Source organism: Antechinus flavipes, chromosome 3 (assembly GCF_016432865.1).
Source record: "Antechinus flavipes isolate AdamAnt ecotype Samford, QLD, Australia chromosome 3, AdamAnt_v2, whole genome shotgun sequence".
In the NCBI taxonomy this organism is placed as follows: domain Eukaryota; kingdom Metazoa; phylum Chordata; class Mammalia; order Dasyuromorphia; family Dasyuridae; genus Antechinus; species Antechinus flavipes.
In genome coordinates, this window is record NC_067400.1 from 366,801,783 (window position 1) to 366,826,959 (window position 25,177).

Genomic DNA, 25,177 nt, shown 5'->3' on the forward strand with positions numbered 1-25,177 from the left:
GATATGGCCAATCTGATAAGTATAAAATGGTATCTCAAAGTTCTTTAATTTGTATTTCTCTAATCAATGATTTAAAGCATTTTTATAAGAAAACAAATTGTATTCTTATAAAAACAAAAAAAAATTGTTTTGATTTCTTTATTGGAAAACTGCCTTTTAATATCCCTTGACCACTTATCAATCGGGAAAATAACTCATGTTATGATAGATTAAGTTCTTTATATATTTGGGATGAGATCTATATCTGAGAAACTGTCTATAATTTTTCCCCCAGTTTTCTGTTTTCCTTAGATCTTGTTTTATTTATACAAAAACTTTTTAATGTACTTGAAATTGTCCATTTTACACCACACAAGTTACTATGAGGACAAAATTTAGGAGTGAAGCCAAGGGAGAGATCAAAAAATAGGCATTCTGAATTAGAGAGAATTTCAGTTACCCTGAATCATGAAGATAAAATAATTTTGTCTGAAGATGAGAAGGTAGGACCACGTGCATGAGTGATTTTAAGGGTGTGGAAATATAGTTTTAGGAGTGTTAAAGTCAATAAATTGGGATGCCAGGATGTTGAAGAGGATATCAAAATATATACTGATAAACCTGAGTATGAAGGAGGAATCGAAATAGATAGTATGAAAAGAAGTCAAATAATGAATTACTTGAGAAACTGACAGTGTATGACTTGGATATTTGTGATGATTGTGGCTGAGATCTGGAATGGGTAATAGAGAAATAAATCTCAAAAGAATGGCACTTGCTTGTATGTCGTCCTCAGAGCAAACTTGCTAAGTGATGTTGGTAAAGAAACATGTCCACGATGAACAAGGTATATGACTATTCCTTCCTATGACTCTATGTATCAGCAGGTCATGAGAAACCCAGAATTGGATAGGTTGGCAAACAATGTAGAGTAATGTCTCTGAAGGATTCTATGTGTGCTTCATGGAAGGGAATTTTAAAAAGAAGTCTAGGATGAAGGAATTGTTATTATTAGAATATTAGAAATATTAGAAATTAGATTCCAGAAGATAAGTTCAAAGGGGAGAAAATAGGAAGTAGGACTGAAGTGAGTAGGATTTGCTGAGGGAGACTAATAATATGAGAAGGTAAAGATGGTAACAAAGATACCAGGTTGAATTTTTCTAGCCATAGGTTGACAGAAGTACTAGTGCAGTGGGGCTTCTGCTTTTCAGGTTCCTGACAATAAGTGGCAGCAGACTGTGTTCGATCAAATACAAGGAAATTTTCTCAAATTATAGGATTTGGGCCAGTAAGGATATGGGTTCAGTCTGATTCTATAAATATCTACTTCTTAAGTCCCCAGGGGCCTGATTAAATTAATGATCATAATTGATTTTTCTCAGACCATAATAATAAGAGATATTGTACACTTTAAAAATATCCTGCATGGAAAAAAAAAGTGTTCACTTAGTTCTTAAATAGATTTGGTGTCTGAGTTCAGGTTTCTAAATGGTTTCCTGAGAGTAGGAAATCTGGTGTCTTAGATACTAGTCTTGGATTATAGCAATAATAGCTAGCATTTTCCTAGTGCAGAGGTTTTGTGCTGCCAGCAATTCTGAAAGTACCTGAATCAGATTAAATTGTAATTGGGAAATATTTAACAAAATAAAAATATACTACATAGATAACATTACAATTTGGGCAACTAGGTGACAAAATGGATGGAGTACTATGTCTAAAGTCAGGAAGACTAACTAATGTATACACAAATAACTGCAGGTTGAGGGGGAAGGAAGGCTCTAAATCCAGGCTCTGAGACAAGTCCGGAATGTAGTCTCTTTCTTCTTTGTCTGATGGAGACAGGAGTATTGATGTTTCATTAGGAGTCTTGGTAGCTGTCAATGTTGTTAATCAACAGTTAGATGATAAAGTGGATAGAGTGTTGCACATGGACTAAGGAAAAGCTGAGTTTGAATTCTGAGATATATACTTTCTTAGCTTTGCATACTGAGCAAATCACTTAACCTCTCTCAGCTTCAGTTTCCTCATCTGTAAAATGGGAATAATAATAGTACTACTTCATAGGTTAATTGTGAAGATTAAATAATACATATAAGCTTTTAGAATCTTAAACTATTACGTAAATGTTATTATTATTATTGATTCCCCACTTGCCCAGGTACTTAGTAATGAAGGAAGAAGAAATTCCTTAGGGGCATTAGTTTTAGTAGTAGGAGCTCCTTTCTACTTTGGGTATTAAGCAGTAATAGTAACAGAATGCTGTGCACCTGAACAAAGACAGCTTCACATGTAGTGGCAGTTTTGTGGCTGAGGAAGTTTCAAGTTGAGACTGAGAGAATGAGATAGAGAGCTAGACAGAGAGCAGGCCTGGGGTACCATGATGTATGGATGTTTTATGTTTGGAGAAAGAAACAACAAAAAAGTTTGAAATAGGATAATTCCCAACAATCTGCACTTCTCAGACTTAGAAATGTCTTAAATTAAGGTGTCCAAAAATGGGATTTGCTGCCTTATAAAATAGTTAATTGTCTTTTTGAAAGTGTTCAGAGACTTGGTAAAGATAACACAAAGGAGATTCTTGCATGGAGTCAAAGTTCTTGATAATCTTATACTATACTAAATTCTTTTTCAGTTTAAGATTGTGTGATTATGTTGAGGTCTTCAAGCTTTGAAGGGAAGAACTGAACCAAATATAACATTACTAAAAGAATCAACAATACATTTTTCAACACCCCAAGTTGCTTATTTATTCAGAAAATGTGTTTCTGTCGCTTTGTAGTTTTTGGATCACATGTGAGGAGATAGAAAGGGTCTTCATGGTCATGTTTTCTAATTTTGTAGATGAGGAAACCAATGGCTAGGGAGGCTTCATGACTTGTTCAAATTCCCAGATGTCTTTAAGTGCAAGAATCAGAATTTGAATCCAATTCCTCTGACTCTAAATTCATAATTTTTTTTAAATGAAATCTGCTGTCTGACATTATTCTTTTCCTACAATTGGGCCATTTGTCTTTTATGCCTGAAATTTTCTATCTTGGTGGTGGTACCAGGCCATTTTTTAAACTTATTTTTCCAACCCCAAGAAGAGTCCTCAGAACCTTCTAATGCAATGGTTTTATTTTTACCCATGAAGAACGAAGGCTAAGAAAATCCGTTAATAATGTATCTTAAGATAGAATTCGAACCCAGGCCTTCCCATTTCGAGTTGGGGAGGAGGAGTAGAGTTCTGGGTAACCTGGACTCAAATTCGGCTGTAGCTGTATCAACCTGACTAAGTCCATTATTTCTTCAACGGTAAAATAAAGGTAATATCACCTACTTTCCAAGGTTGATAGGACCAAATAAAGTAATCTTTGTAAAGCACTAAATGTTGGTTTCCTTCCTTTTTAGAGAGATTTGCAACTTAAAGAGAAACTCCAGGAGCTCAACTAGATGGTGCCAAGTCACACTAAAATTGCTCCAGGACGTACTTCCACCTAGAAGGAGGTGGGGGAAGGGAGGAGGGAGGAGTTGGGGGAGATGTGAAATGACCCGGAGGTGATTGTCCACACAGAAGTATTTAAAAATATACAGGGACAGGCTAAGGGAGGGGACGACCTGATAGGACAGTCCCGAAAAGAATAAAGTAGAGCTCCGGATGGACACAAGGGTCACGCCGAGGGTATAAAGAGGGGCTGAAAGCTTGGGATCGAATATAGGACAGGGGTCGGAGGGCACCCGAGGGCGGGGCGCGGACGAGGAGTGGGCTGGGTCTGGGAGTGTGAGTAAGACCGGACCGAAGGTCACAGATGGGAGCGTTGTAGGAGGGGTCGGTCTAGGTGAGGGACGGGGTGGGAGGGGCTCGAGGCGGGTCTGGGGTGCCTGAAGTTGGGCGCTAGGTGGGAGGGAAAGGGGTGGAGTCTGTGAGTGAGGCTAGGTCGGGCGCGTGTCGGAGGTTAGGGGTTTCCTAGGGGAAGGGCTCTGGCTGACGCACTGCCTGAGCTGGGGGAGGGGCGGGATCCGTAAGTGTTAGCAGCTCTGGGAGCGTAGTCTGGAGCAAGAGGCGGGGTCAGAATTTTCTACTGGGCCGAGGTTGTGGGGGGTGAGGTTGGGGCTGAAGGGGCGGGGTCTTTGGGAGCAGGTAAGGGCGCGCAGAACTGGCTGGGGTGCGAATGAGGCCGGGCCCGAGAGAGAGAGAGGGCGGGGCCTAGATTTCAGCGCTTCCTGACTCCGGTCCCTAGGCAGCCTGACTACTTAACACCACTTCCCCTGAGACCGCCCTGCGGCCAAGTAGTGAGGGACTGGCTGTTCTGTCCGCTGCTCCTTAGTGGGTGGTCGAGTTTAAGGCAAAAAGAAGCAGTGCTTCGTGTAGGAGTGGGCGAGTGACCAATTCAAACGCCCCCTGTCGGGCCAAAAGAGCCGCAAAGGCAGCGCCAGCGCCAGCGCTGAGAGCGGCCTAGTTTGTGGAAGCCTCTTCCAGGAAGCCAGAGAAGCCACTGGTAGAGACTCCCGAACCTCCAGGCTGGCCGTGATCTTGGCCTTCAGGACTACTCTGCTGTTTCGAGGAACCACGCTGGCAGCCTCGCGAGAGTTCTTCCTGCGAACTTATCTCACCTCCGTTGTCATCATGTCCTACGGCGTGCGTGCTGTGGGCAGCCTCCACCGCAAGGCTCGCACTTCACCTTACCCGCGCTCCACCGTCGAACGAAGCCATGTCCCCGACGACAAGGTACCCTGGCTGGTAGAGTGGCGGGACTATAAACCCGTGGAGTACACGGCAGCCTCCATCCTGGCCGGACCTTCGTGGGCAGATCCCCAGATAGGTGAAAGAGATTTTTCTCCCAAATTCAATGAAAGGGATGGACTTGTTGACCGGAAGAGCCACAATGGCCCCTATGAGATTGAAAATGGACGGCCTAGAAATCCTGCGGGGCGCACTGGACTCGATGGCAGGGGACTTCTGGGACGTTGGGGCCCAAACCACGCAGCGGACCCCATCATTACTAGATGGAAAAGAGACGACCATGGAAATAAAGTCTCCCACCCGGTTTCTGGAAAAAACATCCTCCAATTTGTAGCCATCAAACGGAAAGACTGTGGAGAGTGGGCCATCCCAGGGGGCATGGTGGATCCAGGTGAGAAAATCAGTGCCACCTTGAAACGAGAGTTTGGTGAGGAAGCAATGAATTCCTTAGAGAAGTCCAGAGCTGAAAAGAAAGAGCTGGAGGAACAATTGCACAAACTCTTCAACCAGGAGCATTTCATGGTTTATAAGGGATATGTGGATGACCCTCGAAACACTGATAGTGCATGGATGGAGACAGAAGCTGTGAACTACCATGATGAAACAGGTGAGACAATGGATAATCTGACTCTGGAAGCAGGAGATGATGCTGGGAAGGTTAAATGGGTGGAAATCAATGATAAACTCAAACTTTATGCCAGTCACTCCCAGTTCATTGAACTTGTGGCTGAGAAGCGAGGAGCTCACTGGAGTGAAAACTGAGAAACTCCAAGTATACTTAAGGTCTTCAAATAAACAGCTACGGGTCCAGGGAAAGAGCTCAGAATACTCAGTTTTAAAAGATCACAAGTTTGGTCCCAAAGAAGAGATACTAAGACAACAAAAGGGGGGCATTTGTTGTGCATCCTTGCTTGTAATGTCAGAATTTTTTTGTTTTACTGGTTGGTTTTTCTGTACTTGCCTTTCTCATTTAACAACAACAACAAAAAAAGGAACTTTGTTAGAGGGAATGTCTGTCTGGAAGAGTAAATGGGTCAGGAATTGGGAAAATAAAAAGACAAGTCACATGCTAAACTATCTGTATTTGCCTTTGAGTCAGAGATTGGTATTTTTTAAAAAACATAGCGAAATAGGAAAGAGAAGAAAAGCTTTTTAGTCGTGAGAAGATAAGTATAAATAGTGTTTTGTGCGTGTTATTTTTATATTTGCCTTAGCTAAAATTAAATAACTGTTGCTCTTTTAATACTTGTAGGTCAAATAAATGCCTAGCCACCAAGTTCCTTTGCTTTTTTTTTTTTTTTTTCTTCTTGCTTGGCACTTTGTTCTGTTTAATTTTTGTCCACCTGAATTTTGTAGTATTGCTAATTTTCATGCCACAACATGTGCACCAGAAGGAGCCATAACATTAGCAATGATCTAAAGTATCCTGATTTTTGTCTTAACTGTTTCAAAATTAACTTTGTATGGTCATATTAAAACTGATTTTAAGAAATTAAACTAAGTATTTTTAACTTTAAAGCAATCAACTGTATGATAAAAAACTTTAGGAAATGGTGATAAAACACTTGGAATTTGTATAAACATTGTTTCCCTTTTAGAGCCTTGTCTAGAACTGGGGGGAAAATGTGATGTGCTTGCTTGAAGATATTATATTTTTGGGCCTTGGTGGTTTTTAAGGGAGAGGCTTATGTTATATGAGGAATTTATGATTTGGGTATAGGGTTAGACTGAGTAAATTCAATAAATTCTGAGGTACCTTTCATGTGTTGTAATAAGCACTGGTCTCAGAGTTAGGACCTGGATTTGAGTACCCATATTTCCAGTCTGTGGCCCTGGATTAACCAACTTTCTGATCCTCAGTTCCCTCATGTATAAAATGGGGATAATACTTCCCTTATTTACTTCATTAGATTATCAGGATCTCATGAAATGTAATAGATGTGAAAGCACTTTGAAAACACTAAAGCACTCTACATATGTAGTGATTATCTTTATTGTCACTCCTGTTTACTTACATCTATTTTAGCAATGCTAGATGAACAGCAGTGACACACTGATAACTTCCTCCCATCTGCTTACTCCATAAAAGATTGTGCTAAAATAAACTGTTTTTTAAAAAGTAAGTTTATTATTTGCTTCATAGAGGAAGTGTGGGGTTAGTGGGTAGGTTGGCTTTGTCAGGAGGACCTGAATTCAAACACTGGCTGTGTCACCCACCCTGTTCTAAACCATCTCTGGCAACCCTCAGAATTGTTGGGAAACTTTTGTTGATTCTTTTAGTACTGTAGTTTGTTCTTAGAGGAGTTCTCTGTAATCAATGAAATCTATGTTATCCTGATTTTGTATTTTAGGATTGTTTAGAGATGCATTTTACTGATAATAAAACATTCTTGGACACATTCAGACTTAAGTACTTGCCTTAAGTCATATGGGCAATACTTTAGGATAAGTAAAATGGTAAAAGGATTCTAGGGAGTAGGGGAAATTAGGTCACTTAAAATTAGTGAACCCAATTCACAGCAAAGGACTGGGCATTCTGATGAAACAGGGTGCTTTGGAGGGATTGGGGAGGAAAGGAAACAAGGCTCTGTGGGGATTGGGATAACTGTCACTGAAGGACCCAACTACTAGAGTATGGGTATTGAAGTAGGAGAGAAAGAGGTAAACAAAGTCAACTTTTTAAAAATTCTATATATGTGGCAATGAATTTTGGCATTTATATTTATTTTTAAAATTTGGAAATTTCTCTTTTGCAATTCTGTATGGTGATGCTTTTACTTAACATAGAAAAATCAATTTAATTTTTGTTCTTGAATAATTTCCTGGGGGAAAAAAAAGTACACATTGCATTTATTGTACTTAAGTACTGCATGGAACAACAAAAAAAGTAATTTGAGCAATTAAAGGTTTCTTCAGGTTATTTAAACACCATGATTTGTTTTACTTTTTAAAGACTTACATATCTCTCACCCTCAATTGAAATCCTTTTCTTCACCCAGGTGATGTGGATAGAAAAATATTTGGTAATTTTCAGATATTTGAATTTATGCTTGTGGAGCTGAAAAGCTATTGGTTAGAGAATAAAAAAAATACTATCAACAGCTAAAATGGACAATCTCCCTCAAATTTTTTTTGCCCCTTAATTTCTACTTTCCTTTTTTAAAAAAATTGTCACTTTTTCTTCTCCTTTTTATCATTCCTTTTTGTAACTCTTTATTTTCTAATTTTCTTTTCTTTTCTTCCCCACACTTATTTCGACTTTGTAATTTCTCAGTCCTTTTTCTTTCTCAAGCTACAATGCTGGTTTCCTGTCTTGTTCCTCAGCACTAAGATTTTTTTCAGTCCTATCATCCCATGCCTTGAAGTTCAGCTCTATTTCCACCTCCTTCATGAATCTTTTCCTGATGACCTTAGTTGTTACTCACCTTCTGTCCCTCCACCATTGTATTTACTTACACGTATTGTGCATTTATTTATGTATGAATATGACATATGTCCTTAGTAGAATATGAGCTCCTTGAGAATGTAGAGGATTATATGCCCTTTGTATTTGTTTTACTAATGCCTTACATGTACCTGTCCTTAATCAAAGCTTATCAATTGATTGAAAGATAAGTTAAATTAGTGGGGTGGTACACTAAAGATCTTCCAAGTTGATATCAAATCATACTTGGCTATGGCTATTCAACAAGTTCCAAAATCCCATCAAACTATTCTACTTTATAGCATGCATAATCATGATGGATAAACTTTGTCAAATGCTTTGCTGAAACCTTGGTAATATATTACATTATATGAAATTTAGATACTTACAATGTATCAGGTCACTTTAAATTATAATCTTGATCCTCAGAATAATTCTGTGAGGTTAGGTGCATTATCTCTAATATAGGTGAGGGAACTGAGGCAAGCAGATATTTAGACAACTTGGCCACAGTGACACAACTATTAAAGTGTCAGAGATCAAATTTGGACTCCGATCTATCTGATTCCAGACCTAGCATTCTATTCTCTACCAACTAGCTGCTAGGTAAAGTGTTTGCAAAGTTTCCTTAATCTACCAATCAATTTATCATGTCATAAGAGAAAATGGGATTAGTTTGATATTTTTTTTCCTTGTTGAACACATGCTAGATCTCCGTAACTGGCATTTCTTTATACCTATATCTATATCTGTATCTCTATCTGTTAAAGATTTCCTTAGTAATACATTTTTCATTATTGCCAGGAATTTAAGGGAAACTCACTGGAATCAGTTTTCAGACTCTATGGTCTTTCTTTTTCTTGAAAATTAGGGCTATTGTTGCTCTTTTCTGTTCCGATGGCACCTTTTCCACCTTCTGTGAGCCATCAGAGATCAGTGACAGTGGTTCAGCAGTTAAGTCCACCAGTATCAGTACCTGAAAGATATAACTTAATCTGCACCACTCATCAAAGACAAAATAAGTACTCTTTTTTCTTATTTTTTTATTTTTTTACTATCTTCTTATTCATTTTGGCTTTTAGTTCCCTATCAGCCTTTCCATTACACAAGTATTTCTTAATAGAGAAAACAGAAGCAATAAAAGATTGAGCAGACTTCTCTACACCCCAAATCTTTTCCTTGATTATCCTCTTTTCCCTGGTAACAGCAAAAGCAACAAAACAAATACCACCCCCAAACATGCCTTGTTTTTCTCTTTAGCTTTCTTTATTATCTGCACCTAACTCAGAACTTTAGCACTTCAGATATTATTCTTATAGAGGCTATTTTCTCCTCCATTCTCTGATCTGTCTTCTATATATTTTTATAAAATCTAAGTTGGGTTAGTGAATTACTTGTACATCCATATTGAACTCTTCCTTTTTATTAGACTAATTTCTTTTAGTGTCTTTATAATTGTATTCTTGAGAGCTTACTACTGAGATGATTTCCTCTATAGAACTTTAGACCATGGTGTCCTATTTATCCTTGCTCTGAACTCTTTGAAATCTGCTATCCACAAATCTAATTGCCATGTCACACTATTTCTAAATTTTCTTGCCTTCCATGTCAGAAATTCTAAGACAAAGTATTCACTTTTCTCCAAATGTTCTCATAATTTATAATCCAGAAATAAGTTATCCTTGGTATTGGTGAGGATTAAGTCCAGAATATTAGTCCCCCTAATTGATTCCTCTACCTTCTGAAGGATAAAATAATTAGCCAAGAATTTATTGATTATTCAGCTTTTAACAGAGTTCCAGCAAGACATATTGTGGCTATTTAAGAAAAAAAAAAAACTAACTTACTATCAGAATTTGAGCACAGACATATTTTGGCTAGATAGGGAAAGCTTCCTTATTTTCAGAACTATAAAGTAGAATGTCTTGCATTGAGAGATAATTAGTTCTCTCTCAGTGGAGGCCTTCAAGCAAAGGCCTAATAACTTCTCATTGTGTTTTCTTGTTTGTGTATGGATTGAGATATCTGAGGTCCCTTCTAACTCTTGATTCTCTGATCTAAAAAAATCTGATTATATTTGAGAATTTACCTCAGTTATTTATTACCTAAGTATCCATTATTTAACATTGTTTTCCTCAGTTCCTTATCTGTAAAATGAAGTAGAGAAGGTAATGTCAAACCACTATAATATCTTTGCCAAGAAAACCCCAAATTGGGGTTTCAAAGCATGACTGAAACAATTGAATAAGAAAATCTATTACTAACGTTATTGTTATTGTTTATTTGGGTTTTTCCCTAGCTTTGCAAACTTAGGTTTAAAATAAATCCTCAACTGTATATCATGGTCTCTGCGCCAGGCCTGTGCTGTTTTTGACTTTTTATTTTTTTAAAAAGTCCAGGTGAATTGCAGCCAATTGTTTCCAATAGTCAGTCAGCCCAGCCAATCAACAAACATTTACATAGTACCTGTTATATGCCAAGTACTATATTACATTTAGGAGATATAGCCTTTTTGTTTTTACCATCATTGTTTTGTCCAAACAGGACGAGAAAAGTATCTCTTGTGTGCCAAGTGATGTAAATATATTTAACAATCTCAGACTCAAAAGAGAACATCTAGTCCAAATTATATCTACCTCCCAAACAGGCATTTCACCAACCCTTATTAAAAGACCTCTGATAAAGTTTCCCACAATAGCACAATGCATTTTGGATTGGTTAATTTTAATCTTGGAGAAACTATGCCATATGACTATTAACTGAAGGAAGTGAGAATATTTAGCAGGAAAAGTGAAGACAATTGGGGTCTAATTGTTTTCAAAATATTTCAAGAAGTGTCATGTAATGGAGAGAATACACTTACTCCACTCATTTCCAAAGAATTATAAATAACTTATACTTGAAGTTGGAGAGACATAGATTTAGACTCAATGGAGAAAAAGAAATTCCCATCCTTGGAGCCATTCAAAACTGGAAGGAACTCCTTTGTAAGATAGTGGTTACCCCTCACTAGAAATCTGAAAGCAGAGGCTAGGTGATCACATATCAAGGGTGTCACGGAATTCTTGATCTAACTCTGGTTCTATGCATTTCTGATTTTTAAATTACTATCAACAAATGTTAAGGGGCTAGACTAAATAACATACAATGCTGCTTCCAACTTTTCTGTGGTATAATTTAAAAATGTGTAGCCTTATGTATATTAGTAAGTAACAATCCTTTTCATTTGCCATATACACTAAATGTGTTGTATGCAATAGATGTTATTTACTTATAATCTTTTGTAAGTATTCAAAAGAAGGTATTTATTCAGTAATACCATGGCTTCTTATCATACTCAGGGTTTATAGGAGACACATAACATCAAAATGAAGTCCAGAGGAAGTGCAAGCAAAATTCCTCTTGTCCTGAGACAGTTCTCAAGCCAGTTAATTAATAATGATTATTTGTGAACATTTTTCTTTCTGAATATGCTCAGTGCTTTAGTACCCTAAGCTCCAAAATCTCATTGCATAGGCTACAATTAAGCTGGGACATTAGTGAAGCTCCTCTGTAGTTTAAACTTGTTTTCTCACTCAATGAGAGATCAGTCGATAAGCAGAGAGTTCCACAGCTCTTCCATAAATTCCCTTTATTTCCTCCTTAATTTTCTTCTATCACTGGTTATATAAATGAGAATGCAATGCAGTGAGTTATTTTTCTCCTCTTTGGAATGGTCAGTTTTAAAGAGTAGTGATTTGAGAAATCTACTGAAGAAATTTGAGATTTCATATCATATCTGTCATATATCACATATATTATAACCAAATAATTTTATCTCTTGCCTTGCATACTTAGGTTTACAGTAAATCACAGCATTCCACTTCCCATAAAGTTTTGCCTCAAAAACTTTATAAGGAGACACATGCAGCCACATATCATAAGTAATTGCTCATCATTCACTAGACATTAAAAAGGGGATGGTAGGGAGGAAATAACCCATTCAGATAAAAATCCCTTTAGTAATTTCTTATACTAAGATAACTTGGTAGCATATGCTGTTTGTTCTTAATAGAAACCAGAAGATTGCAAAAGTGTCTGACAATGATTTCATCTGAGATAGTTTTACTGGGATTTAACAGGAGACTCTTATAAGTGTCAGAATGCTTAATGAAAATCAGTTTGGGTAAAGACAGTAAGTAAAACCACACTTTCTTAATCCTGCCAAACAGTGCAATAAAGGACAGATTAAATAGTTTTTCTACCTCAGTTGATTTGAAAAGATAAATTCCCCTGATGGTGATTATGGAATAAACTGTTTAGAAAATATGTGGATGTATGCATGCCTGTATGCATGCAGATATATGCCTATATGTGCATATCTATGTATTTTATACTTAGCTTCTTTCCTTTAAGGCAACATTTCCTGGAAACAAGATTTTGTACAGATCAACATTGCAGCATATGAATGATGCCCTAAACAAGATACAAAAAGATAAAAAAATACATATTTTGAATCTATTTCAATCTTCCTCTTACCTCTTTTTTTTTTTTTTTCTATTTTGGTTGTTCTCTTAGCTTTCATTAACTAAATGAGGTACTTGAGCATAAAAGAATGTTTTTCCTATGCATTTTCCCTCAAATCCACATGCCTAATATGATATTCTATGATAACAGTATGAAAATAACTTGTCAACTAGACAAAACTGACCTCTAATCTGTGTCTGGAGCCAAATAAAGCAGGCTAGAGACAAGAGAATCAGGAATCACACAGAAGTTTATTTTTGAAATGAGGGAAATGGTTTTCAAGCAAGGACTCATGACAGAACCCTGCCCTTAATTGGGAAGGGGAGACTCATTTTAGTGTGGGGCTGTTTCAGTATTTATATCTGTGGCTACACAGTAAGCTCAATAATGTGACAAGTTTGAATTTTCTTGAATAAAGATCACATACCATTTTTAATTGCCTTGATCATGATGTTAAAACTATGTCTTCTGCAAAATATTTGGCCTCAGATTTCCTTACAAGGAAATCATCCTAAAGAATGTACCGAACTCTCTAAAGTAACAAAAAAGGAAAGAAAATAAAAAAGAAGTACTTTAGCTTTAAAGTAAGACAATTAAAATACATCTCAAACCAAACTTGAATGTCAGGTATACATATACACAATTATATACAGAAATTTATCTTAATCTATAGAGAAGTAGGAGGGGGAAAAAAGGAGCAGATGGAGCTATTGAAGAGAAGGAAGAAGTAGGAGGGGAAGACATGGTGGGGGGCAGACTAAAGGGAGGTAGTGGTCAGAAGTAAATCAATGAAGGAAAAGGAAGAGGATGAAAGTAGAGAAAAAAAGATAAATGGGGAAATATAGGATGGAGGGAAATACCAATCATAGTAATCATAATTGTGAATGTGAATGGATAGCAAAGTGAATGAATGTGTTTTTGTGTTTTTTTTACCAGAAATACAATTAAAGCAAAGAGATACAGAGTAAAGATAAAAAGCTAAAGCAGAATCTATCCTTCAACTGAAGTAAAAAAAAAAAAAAAAAAAAAAAAAACAAGAAAAACAAAATCCAAGGATAGCAATCCTGACCTCAGACAAACCAAAAGCAAAAAATAGATCTAATTAAAAGATAAGTAAGGAAACTATACCTTCTAATTGTGAAAATGAGGTGACAGGCTAAAATATATTCATACCAAGTGATATAGCATAAAATTTTTTAGACAGGTTAGGTGAATTACAAGATAAAACACATCACAAATATACTAGTAGGGGCACTCAACCTCCCCCTCTTAGAACTAGATAAATCTAGCTACAAATAAGAATTTCAGAAAAGTTAGATATAGACTTCTGGAGAAAACTAAATGGGAATAGAAAGGCATATAGCTTTTTCTCAGTGGTACATGGGACCAAAACACGCAGACACACAAACACACAGTGACCACATATTAGAACACAAACCCCTCATAATTAAATGCAAAAGGCAGAAATAGTAAATGCATCCTTTACAATCATTATGCATCAAAATTATAATAAAGATGCATGGAAGCTAAATAATCTAATAGTAAAGAATGAGTAGATCAACAAATCATAGAAGCATTAGTTTCATCAAAGAGGAGGGCAATAATGATACAATGTATCAAACTTAAGGGATGCAACAAGACCAGTTCTTAAGGGAAATTTTAATTACTAAATGCTTATTTGAATAAAATAAAGGATTAATGGATTGGGCATGCAACTAAAAAAAATCTAGAGAAAGGACAATTTAAAAATCTCAAATATCAAATTAGAAATTCTGAAAAATCAAAGGAGAGATTAATAAAATTGAAAGTAGAGAAAGAACTAATAAATTAAAACTGATGGGGGGGGCAATAAACTAGATAATTTTTGATTAATTTGAGTTAAAAAAATAAAGAAGAAAACCAAATTACCAAATTAGAAGTTCTGAGAGATTAATAAAATTGAAAGTAAGAAAATTATTGGAGGGTAGAGCCAAGATGGTGGAGAGTAGACAGGTCTTTGGCTGAGCTTCTCTTGGCTTTTTTCAGATCAAGCCTTTGAACTGGTTTTGGAGTGATAGAACCCACAAATATTTGGAGTCTAAGAAATTTCTAGCAGAAGATATTTTGGAAGAACTTTAAGTCTGTCTCAATCAGGCAGGAGAGGAAGCAGCCCAGTGCAAGAGCAATGCAAGGAGACCAGGAACAGAGAGAAACAGAAGGAATCTAGTGGGAGACTTTCAGCCAAAATATAGCAGTGTTTGCTACTCTGTTCTGATTCAGAAGCCAGTGGATCAGCAAACTAGTTGTGAGACCTCCAGCACAACTACAGAAGCCAAATAGTGAGTCCCTGAACCTCAGCATAACAAGTAGGAAGTGGCTATGTTCACCCAGCACTAGAAGGAAGCCAACAGCACCAGTTTCAGGGCAGTGTGAACTGCTGTCACCTGGAGAAGAAACTTGGGACAATCTTCCCTTTGCCCTAAGAACAGAACTCAACTTTTAAAAATGAGTAAAAAATCAAAGAGTTCTGACCATAAATAACTTTTATGGAGATAGGGAAGAACAGTCCTCACACCCTGAGAATATTAAAAGCAAAATATCTCCAGATGAAGCCTCAAAGGATGATATGAGTTGGTCTCCAACTCACAGGGCTCTCTTAGACAGACCATAAAAAAGGACCATAAAAGAGAGTTAGTGAAAAATAAAGAAAGGAAATGAGAACTCTGGAAAAGGAAACATAGAAATTACCTGAAGAAATCACTCCATAAAAAATAGTTTTAGCAAAATGGAAAATGAGCACAATACTGTAATGGGCTGAAGCACAAGTTGATGCACTGAAGTCCCAAGCATGTGAGGCTAAATAGTAATTAGACCATACTCTATTAATATATGCTTGGAGAAAGAATGGCCCCGCCCACTCTTTGTGCAAGTTCTGATGTATTGTATAGGAAATGACGCAGGGACGATTTGGGTGAGTGGAGAGAGAGGTGGAAAGAGACTGCTGGCCGGGTTCGTGTCGCAGCTGCTCACGTTCCCATCATGATCCCCCTTCATGTCCATAAAGAATAAAGATCAAAGATTTTCCCTTAATCTGAATTCCTGACTCAGGCTGATTTTAAAATACACGTTATCACACAACACTTCGAAAAACAGAATTTGTGAAATGGAAAAAAAAATCCAACGAACAAAACAACTCATTTAAAAATTCAATTGGCCAAATGCAAAAGGAGATAAAATAGCTAACTGAAGAAAATAATTCACTTAAAATTAGAATTGAACAAATGACTCAATAAGATGTCAATAATCAGTCAAAAAAATCAAAAACAAAAATGGAAAAAATAGAAAAAAAATGTAAAGTACCTCATAGGAAAAACAACTGACTTGCAAAATAGATCCAGAAGAGAAGGAAAAACAAACCTATGTTTTTTAAAGGTTAAAATGTTATATCCCTATATGGAAAGATGATATGTTTAACCCTTGAGAACTGTATCTTTGTGTATAGGTATAATTTGACTTTACTGTGATGATATTAAAAAAAAAAAAAAAGAAGTGGAAAAAGGATTGTATGGGTAGAAGAGAAAACAGGAGGTAAAATGGGATAAATTGCATCACATGAAGAGGCAAAAAAACCCATTACATTTGTGGGAAAGAAGGGAGAGGAATGTGCATTGTGTGAATAGTAATCTCATTGGATTTGGTTTAAAGAGAAATCAGATCATGTTTAGTTTGAAAAAGAAACTTATCTTTTTATATAGGGAAGTAAGAGAAGAAAGGGGAAAGGGTCAAGTAATAGAAGAATAGAAGTGGAAGGGAAAAGGAATAAGAAAAGGAGAAGCTGTAAAAGGGAAAGTTAGATTGAGGGAGATGGTGGTCAGAAAGCTATTGAATTCATAAATAAAATAAGAGTTGGTTTTATTTATTTATTTTTAAATGGACAACTCTTTGGTTAATTTGATTATAAAAAAGAACGAAGAAAACCAAATTACCATTGGAAAAAAATGAAAAAAGTGAACTTACTACCAATGAGGGAGAAATTGAAGCAATAATTAGGAATTATTGTGCTCAACTATATGCTGGTAAATCTGACAGTTTAAGTGAAATGGATGAATATTTGCAAAACTTTAATTGCCCAGATTAACAGAAGAGAAAATAAAGAACTTGACCCCAATTCAGAAAAAGGAATTGAACAAGTCATCATTGAACTCCCTGAGAAGAAATCTCCAGGGCCAAATGGATTTACTATTGAATTCTACCAAACCTTTAAAGAACAATTCCAATACTATTTGGGGAAATAGGTGAAGAAGGAGTCTGACCGAATTCCATTTATGACAAAAGTATGGTCCTGATACTTAAACTAGGAAGAGTCAAAAGAGAGAAGGAAAAATGTAGAGCAATTTTCCCAATGAATATTTACACAAAAAATTTTAAATAAAATATTAGCAAAAAAATTATAGCAATTTATCATGGAGATAATACACTATGACTAAGTGAGATTTACACCAGGAATGCAGGGATGATTCAGCATTAGGAAAACTATCAGCATAATTGATCATATCATTAAGAAAACTAACAAATTATGATTATCTCAATAGAAGCAGAAAAAGCTTTTGACAAAATACAGCATCCATTCCTATTAAAGTATCAGAGATCTAGACAATGACTGTAGTTTTCTAGTGTTTAATAAAACCCAAAGGCTAAAGCTTTTGGGATAATTCACTATTAGACAAAAATTGCTGGGAAAACTGGAAAATAGTATAGCAGAAACTAGTACTGACCAATAGTAATGCTCTGTACCAAGATAAGTTTGAAATGGGTTTATGATTTAGGTCTAAAGAGTGATACTATAAGGAAATGAGGATTGTAAGGGATAGTCTATCTCTCAGATCTTTGGAAAAGGAAACAATTTATAGCCAAAAAACTAGAGAATATCATAAAATGCAAAAAAAATTTACATCAAATTTTAAAGGTTTAATACAATGAAACCAATACAACCAAAATTAGAAGGGAAAGAGAAATCTGGGAAAGAAATTTTACATCTAATGTTTCTGATAAAGGCTTCATTTCTAAAACATAGCATGTTAATTTAAATTTGTAAAAATACAAGCCATTCCCCAATTGATAAATGATCAAGATGTGAACAATATGCAGATGTAGAAATTAAGGCCATTTCTAGTCATATGAAAAAAAAATCTAAGTCACTATTGATTAGTGCAAGTTAAGACAACTATGTGGTATGGTTTCACATCTCTCAGATTGGCCAGTATGACAAGAAGTGATAATGTTAAATAAGTGTTGGAGGGGGTGTGGGAAAACTGGGACACTAATACATTGTTGGTGGAGTTGTTAATTGATCCAAACCTTCTGTAAAGCAATTTAGTACTATTCCTCAAGAACTATAAAACTGCATACCCTTTGATCTAGCAGTGTCTCTATGGGATCAATATTCCAAAGAGATCATAAAAAAGGGAAAAGGACCCACATGTGGAGAAGCCCTTTTTGTAGTGGCAAGGAACTCGAAATTGAGTGGATGCCCATCAGTTGGGGAATGGCTGAATATATTATAATATATGAATATAATGGAATATTATTATTCTATATGAAATGAGGAACAGGCTGATTTCAGAAAAGATGGAAAGACTTACATGAGCTGATGGTAAGTGAAATGAATAGAACCAAGAGAACATTGTGCACAAGCAACAGCAAGATGTTATGATGATCATCTTTGACAGACTTGGCTCTTTTCAACAATTAGGTGGTTCAAAGCAGTACCAATAGATGTATGATGGAAAGAGCCATCCGCAGCCAGAGACAAAACTATTGAGACCAAATGTGGATCAAAGCATAGTATTTCCACTTTTTTTTTTTTTTAGTGGTGTTATTTGTTTATTTTTGTTTTTGTTTTTCTCATTTTTTCCTTTTGATCTGATTTTTCCTGTGCAGCATGACAGATATGGAAATATGTTTAGAAGAATTGCACCTATTTAACCTATAATGGATTTCTTGTTGTCTAGGAGAGGAGGAAAGTGGGGATAGAGGGAGAAAAATTTGGAATGCAAGGTTTTACAAAATTAAATGTTGAAAATGATCTTTAAATGTATTTGGAAAAGTTAAAAAAAACTATTATAAAAATAATAAAATATTAGAGAGCAATAGGAATAAATAGAGTTTTTCTTAAAATGATAATACCCATATATATAAGCATCAGCAAGCATTATATATAATGGGATAAGTTAAAATGCCTTCCCAATAAGATCAGGGTTGAAAAGGGATGCCTATTATCACCATTTTTCTTTAGTATTGTACTAGAAATGTTAGCTTTAGCAATAAGAGAAGAAAAAGAAACTGAAGGAATTTGAATCATCAATGAAGAAAGAAAACTCTAAGCAACTTTAGCAAAGTTGTAGTAAACTCACAAATAATCAACATTTCTGTATATCACCAACAAAACCCAATAGCAAGACATGGGGAAATTCCATTCAAAATAACTGTAGATAATGTAAAATTTGGGGGAATTTACCAGCCAAGACAAATCTAGGAACTATATGAACACAATTACAAAACACTTTGTGCAAATAATGTCAAATTTAAACAGTTAAAAATATCAATTCCTCATGGATATACAGAGCTAATATAATTTTTTTAAAAATGACAGTTCTACCTAAATTATTCAGTGGCATACCAAACTACCAAAAAATTATTTTGTAAAACCAGGAAAAAATAACAAAATTTATCTGGAAGAACAAAAGATTAAGAATATTAAGGGAATTGATGAAAAAAAATATATAATAGAAGATAGTTTAGCCACACCAGATCTATTATTTTATAGAACGGCAGTCATCAAAACTATTTGGTGCTAGCTAAGAAATAGAATGGTGGATCAGTGGAATAGGTTAGGTATACAAATGAATATAATAATATAGTGTTTGGTAAATCCAAAGACTCTAGGGGATAAGAACTCACTATTTGACAAAAAAACTGTTGGAAAAATTGGAAAATAATATGGCAGAAAATAGGCATAGATTAACATATCATACTGTATACCAAGATGAGGTTAAAATGGCTACATGATTTAGACATAAAGAGTGATAGCATAAGCAAACTAGAAGAACAAAAGATTAGTTTACCTGTTAAATCTATGGAGAAGAGAAGAATTTATAATTAAACAACAGATAGAAAATACTTTGTAAAATGTAGAATGGATGATTATGATTATATTTAATTTAAAAAGTTTTGTACAAACAAAACCAATGCAGTCAAGATGAGAAGGAAAGCAGAAATACGGGAAACATTTAGGCAGTATTTCTGATAAAGGCTTCATTTTTACATATTTGGAAAACCGAATCAAATTTTTAAGAATACATATCAACCCTGATTGGAAAATGAGTCTAAGGATATGAATAGGCAGCTTTTAGATGATTAAATTAAAGTATCTGTAGTTATAGAAAAAATGCTCTAAATCACTATTGATTAGAGAAATGTAAATTAAAAACAACTCTAAGGTATCACCTCACTCCTATCAAATTAGCTAATATGACAAAAAAGGAAAATGCTAAATGTTGGAAAGGATATGAGAAAATGCATTGTTGGTTAAGTTGTGAACTGATCCAGTCATTCTGAAGAGAAATTTGGAATTATGCTCAAATAAGTATAAAACTATGCATCTCCGTTGATGCAGTAGTACCAGTACTAGGCTGTACCCCAAAGACTTTTTTTAAAAGTGGGTGAAAGGACTCAACATGTACTTAAATATTTATAGCATTCTTTTTGTGGTAGCAAAGAATTGGAAATTGAGAGCATGTCCATCAATTGAGAAATGGTTGTGGTATAGGGATGCAATAGAATACTATTGTTCTATAAGAAATGTTAAGCAGGCTGATTTCAGAAAACCTGGAAAGTCTTACATGAACTCATGCTGAATAAAGTGGGCAGAATCTGGAAAACATTGTTTGTAATAACAGCAAGATTATGTGATGACCAACTGTGATAGACTTAACTCTTCTGAGCAATGCATTAATCCAAGACATTTCCAAAGGACAAGTGGAAAATGCTAAGCCATATTCAGAGAAAGAACTATTGAGTCTGAAAGGAGACTGAAGCATATTATTTTTACTTTTTTGTTTGTTTTTTATTTCTTGTGACCTTTTCCTTTATGTTATGATTCATTTTTTCATAGTATGATTAATGTGGAAATTAAATTGAACATGATTGTACATGTATAATTTATATCAGATTGCTTGCTGTCTTGGGGAGGAAGGAAAAGAGGGAGAAAAAATTGGACTTCAAAATTTTACAGAGTTGGATGGTTAGAAACAATCTTTACATGTAATAGAAAAAATAGAGTACTACTAAGTAGAAAAATATATATGCCATTAATGATAATAACTTTAAATGGCAACAAAACACATGTTAAAATGGAAAACTACTAAAGTGTGTAATGTTGCATATACTATTAGAAGTAATCAAAATTTTTTGGCAATCTTCTTTTTCAAATTGTAACTTGTGGGGAATTTAGTTGTAATGCAATGAAATTTTGTAAGATATTAAGAAAAAAACTTTAAAATGTTCTCATAGTGTTTCATCTTCATAGTTTATAATTTTTCTAAGAAATAATATTTTTCTTTTCTTCAGTCATTTTACTCTCGTGTCCAACTCTTTGTGAACCCATTTACAGTTTCTCGTCAAAGATATTGAATTGGTATGCCATTTCCTTTTCTACATTTTACAAATGAGAAAACTGAAACAAACAGGGTTCAGTGACTTGCCCAATGTCATACAGCTAGTAAATATCAAAGGCCAAATTTGAACTTGGAGAGATTAGTCTTATTCCAGGCTTGGTATTCTATCCACAGATACCTAGCTTCCACAATCAAGCCAAGGAATATTTATCAGTCACCTTCTTATGTTAAGCATTGTACTAATTCTTCATCTATTTCCCCCAAAAAAGGGGTGTTGAAAACATAGGTCCTATTTTCAAGGGGCTCATAATCTAATGGGGGGAAATAACATGAAAGTAATTCTGTACAAATAAGATACATAGAAAGCAAATTGAGATACATATTTTCCTCTCAGGAAATTCTGTAAGCTGGCTTTCCTTTTGGCTGAAGCTGTTTTTTTTTTTTTTTTTTTGGTTTGTCTGTCTTTTTTGTCTTCTGACTTCATTTAAAACAGTGATGAAAGATCATATACATTGGACACCAACAGTTATATCAATATGTATTTCCTCTTTTTTTATTGACCTTTTAAAGTTTTATGTATTTCACAAATTTCTAAGATCCCAAAAAGACCACCTTGTGGCTAACTTTCCGGTGATGAGGCATTATTTTAAACTACTTTTAACAGACATAGATTTTTACGAGGCCCATACTTGAAGGCTTCCCAGCCAATGCAACCTGCAAAGGTTTAATCTCTATTCACATAGTCTTTGAGTGCCCCTGGGTAACCTCCTTTCATGATGAAGCATCTAGACAATGTTTACTTGTAGGACATTCAAAATGTACAAATATATTGTGAAATGAGGATGAAAGCTGAATAGTCAAATTGAGGAGTTTGGATTTACTACTATGCCTGATTTTGAATCTCATATACTAATGAGTTTGATTGCCCTTCACAATATCTTCCTGTATGTTTCCTAGGACCTATAACATCTTGTAGTTTTCTCAATCTGCATGGCTCACTTTGATTGAAAAGGAATTTTAAAATTATAATCCTTTAAAACTGGGCCAGTGGTAGTTCTGGTGTTTGAGATTAGATGCCTTCAACTCACTTGTGTTAGAGATAAAGCCAAAAATCTGAGGTGGGGGGGAAGGGGGACTTTGAAAGAAACAGAAATCTTTTCTTAGCTCTTTCCCTGTCCCAAAACAAGGAGGCACAAATGATCATATAAAATAATAAAATTACTAAGAAAATGAAATCTGCTTCTAGGGGGTATGAGTTTAGATTTAAAACAAAAGATATTGGACTGAGAAGCACTGATAATTTTCATTAGTATTTCACTATAATTTGGATTTTCTTTTGAGGAACAGTGGTAGCAGATTCCACTGAGTATCATTTGAAAGGAACACTTCAGAACTGACAAGCTAGGGAAAAATGTAATCATTTTGCTTAATTTGTTTTTAGTTTCAGGTTTAAAACAACTAACAGTTCCATTGCTCTTGGCAAAACACAACTGTGATTGCAGCTTTTCTATTCCGTGTACTGGAAATATCAGTGGAGGTGTCCAACTGAGTATGGGATTTTGGCAGCATTTCTGCATATCATGCACTTATATAGGCTCTCTGTTAAAAGTGTGTGATTTCAGTAAACTCTGTTCACTTCTTAAATAATGCAGTCTGAAATCATTCTTTCTTAAGAGTGCGGATTCAAATTAAATAGATCAATGCAATAAATGACCCAGTGTGAGTTAATTTTTTTTTTCAACTAATCAAACTGGTACATGTTTAGGGTGGTTAATTTCAAAGCAAGATTAAACAGCACATACTTTTTTAAAGCAAAGCAATTCCTGAGAAAGATATTTATATGAGGAGAGGAGGGAAAGAAGAGCTTATATCCCGTTCAGATCTTTGTTTCCACATTCTTCTCCAATTACCAAGGATTTTTCATTTACCACAGAAATACATTTAAAAATAAAGAAATAAAGTTTGGACAGTATGATCTTGAGAATTTATTCCTACATCATCACCCACTCCTCACCTTGCTGCACTTAATTATTTTGATGAAGGTAAGGAACTTTGAACTAGAGTCCTATTTTGAAAATTGTTCAGATAGCACAACAGCAGTGGCAATCCTAACATAAGAAGTTCTACATTTATATGGAATAAGGACCATATTTCAATTTGGACCTAGCTTAGTACCTCTAATATAGTAAATGTTTATTAATTGTTAAATTAGTAAATGAACAAAGTAATCAATTACTCTAAATTTAAAAAAATAAATTACCAAATAAGGATGGCTTTGTCTATGTCTGTGTCTATATTGTGTTGATTAATTGACAGGACCAAAATGAAATAATGGGTCATTGTACATTAATGTTTAAAATGTGCAGCTAATGTTTGAGGTTTTTGTTTGTTTCAGTCATGTCTGATTCTTTGTGACTCTATTTGGGGTTTTCATGGCAGAAATACTAGAGGAGTTTGCCATTTCCTTCACCAGCTCATTTTACAGATGAGGAAACTGAGGCAAACAGGGTTAAGTGACTTGTCCAGACTCACATAACTATTAAGTATCTAAAGCCAGATTTGAACTCAAAAAAGATGAATTTTCCTGACTCCAGAATGGGTACTCTCTCCATTATGCTCCTCATCTGCTCTAACTATGGAGCTAATAAGAAAAGCCAATCTGATTATTATATATAATCTGGTGCCTAAAGTATTGGGTATAGCACATTGTATATAATATGCACTTAATAAATGTTTGTTTATAATAGGCTGAAACTGAGCAGATGCACTGAGGGCCAAGCACTTAAGGCTAATTATCCATTGGACAATACTCTTATTAGCATATGCTTGGAGAAAGAATGGCCTTGCCCCACTACTCTGCAGGTTTGATCTGTTTGGAGTATAGAGATATTGAGGCAGGATTTAGGGGATGGAGTGAGAAAGCCAGAGTCACTCTTGGCTGATTCATATTGCCATTCTGTTCACATCCAAAAAGAATAAAGATCAAGGACTTTTGCTTATCCTGACTCTGGCTGATTCTAAGGTATCCAGGGTGCTAACACAGTCATCACATTTGTTGAGTAAATTAATGACTTAAAAAGAATTGGTATTATGAAATGTCATACTGATCATATTACTAAAATTTGCATTGCTTTGAAATGCCCTGTTTTATATATAATTCTAGACATGAGTCTTATTATTGGGAGATGGCCACATATTGTGATAATATCTGATTCATCAGGAATATAATAAGCACCTAATATTTGCTGTGCAAGGCTCCTTGGAAGATTAAAACAAAAGAAAATTTAAAAAAAAAAATGGTTCACGTCCCAAGGAATTTACAGTTTTATTAAGGAAAATGTGATTTTGGTTCATCCAATATCTGTGGATGCAAAATTAATAAACTATTGCAAAATTTATCAATTTGATTTTTCTAATAATCAGTATTGATTTCTATATAACTAATTCATCTATGATTAAAAATCTCAAAAATAGTTATAATCATTGGTTCAGTTATGCCTGGGGATAAAATGTTCAATGGCCACATATAGAAGTGACCCTAGTTATCCAATCTTAACTCAATAATTAGCATTCTTTAGGAGGGAAACTTTTAATTGTAATATTATTTCACAATACTACATAATTGTAAGTCTTTGGATCCTTTTCTTAAACTTCATGTTTTTTGACACTTCAAGTTTCATCACAAATAACCTAAAATGTACTAGTTTCTTATTAGCCTTGTGAAGAAAAAGAAATCATATCCTACTTTAAAATTAATAATGAATTGAAAAAATACAATTTATCTAATAATAACCTTATTTGATACTGATCCCCTTGAATGGGTGTATTTCAACATGATGAAATATGGCTAGCATAAGGATTCTGGTGGCATTGGGATGAAGGATAGAA

At 35.0% G+C, this 25,177-nt stretch overlaps 1 protein-coding gene across 3 annotated transcripts in view; it reads left to right on the forward strand.

The window, feature by feature from the left end:
• The first annotated feature begins 3,829 nt into the window (after positions 1-3,829).
• The window catches only part of LOC127554369 (ADP-ribose pyrophosphatase, mitochondrial-like), a 28,839-nt gene continuing 7,491 nt past the window's right edge, over positions 3,830-25,177 (forward strand). The window contains exon 1 of one of the 3 annotated variants that reach the window (XM_051985812.1): positions 3,830-5,312. In XM_051985812.1, the coding sequence (XP_051841772.1) occupies positions 4,589-5,312 (724 nt within the window). In that variant the 5' untranslated portion in view covers positions 3,830-4,588. Of the gene's footprint in view, positions 7,626-25,177 lie in introns of those variants that run through there. The other 2 variants (XM_051985814.1, XM_051985813.1) reach the window with 2 other exon arrangements.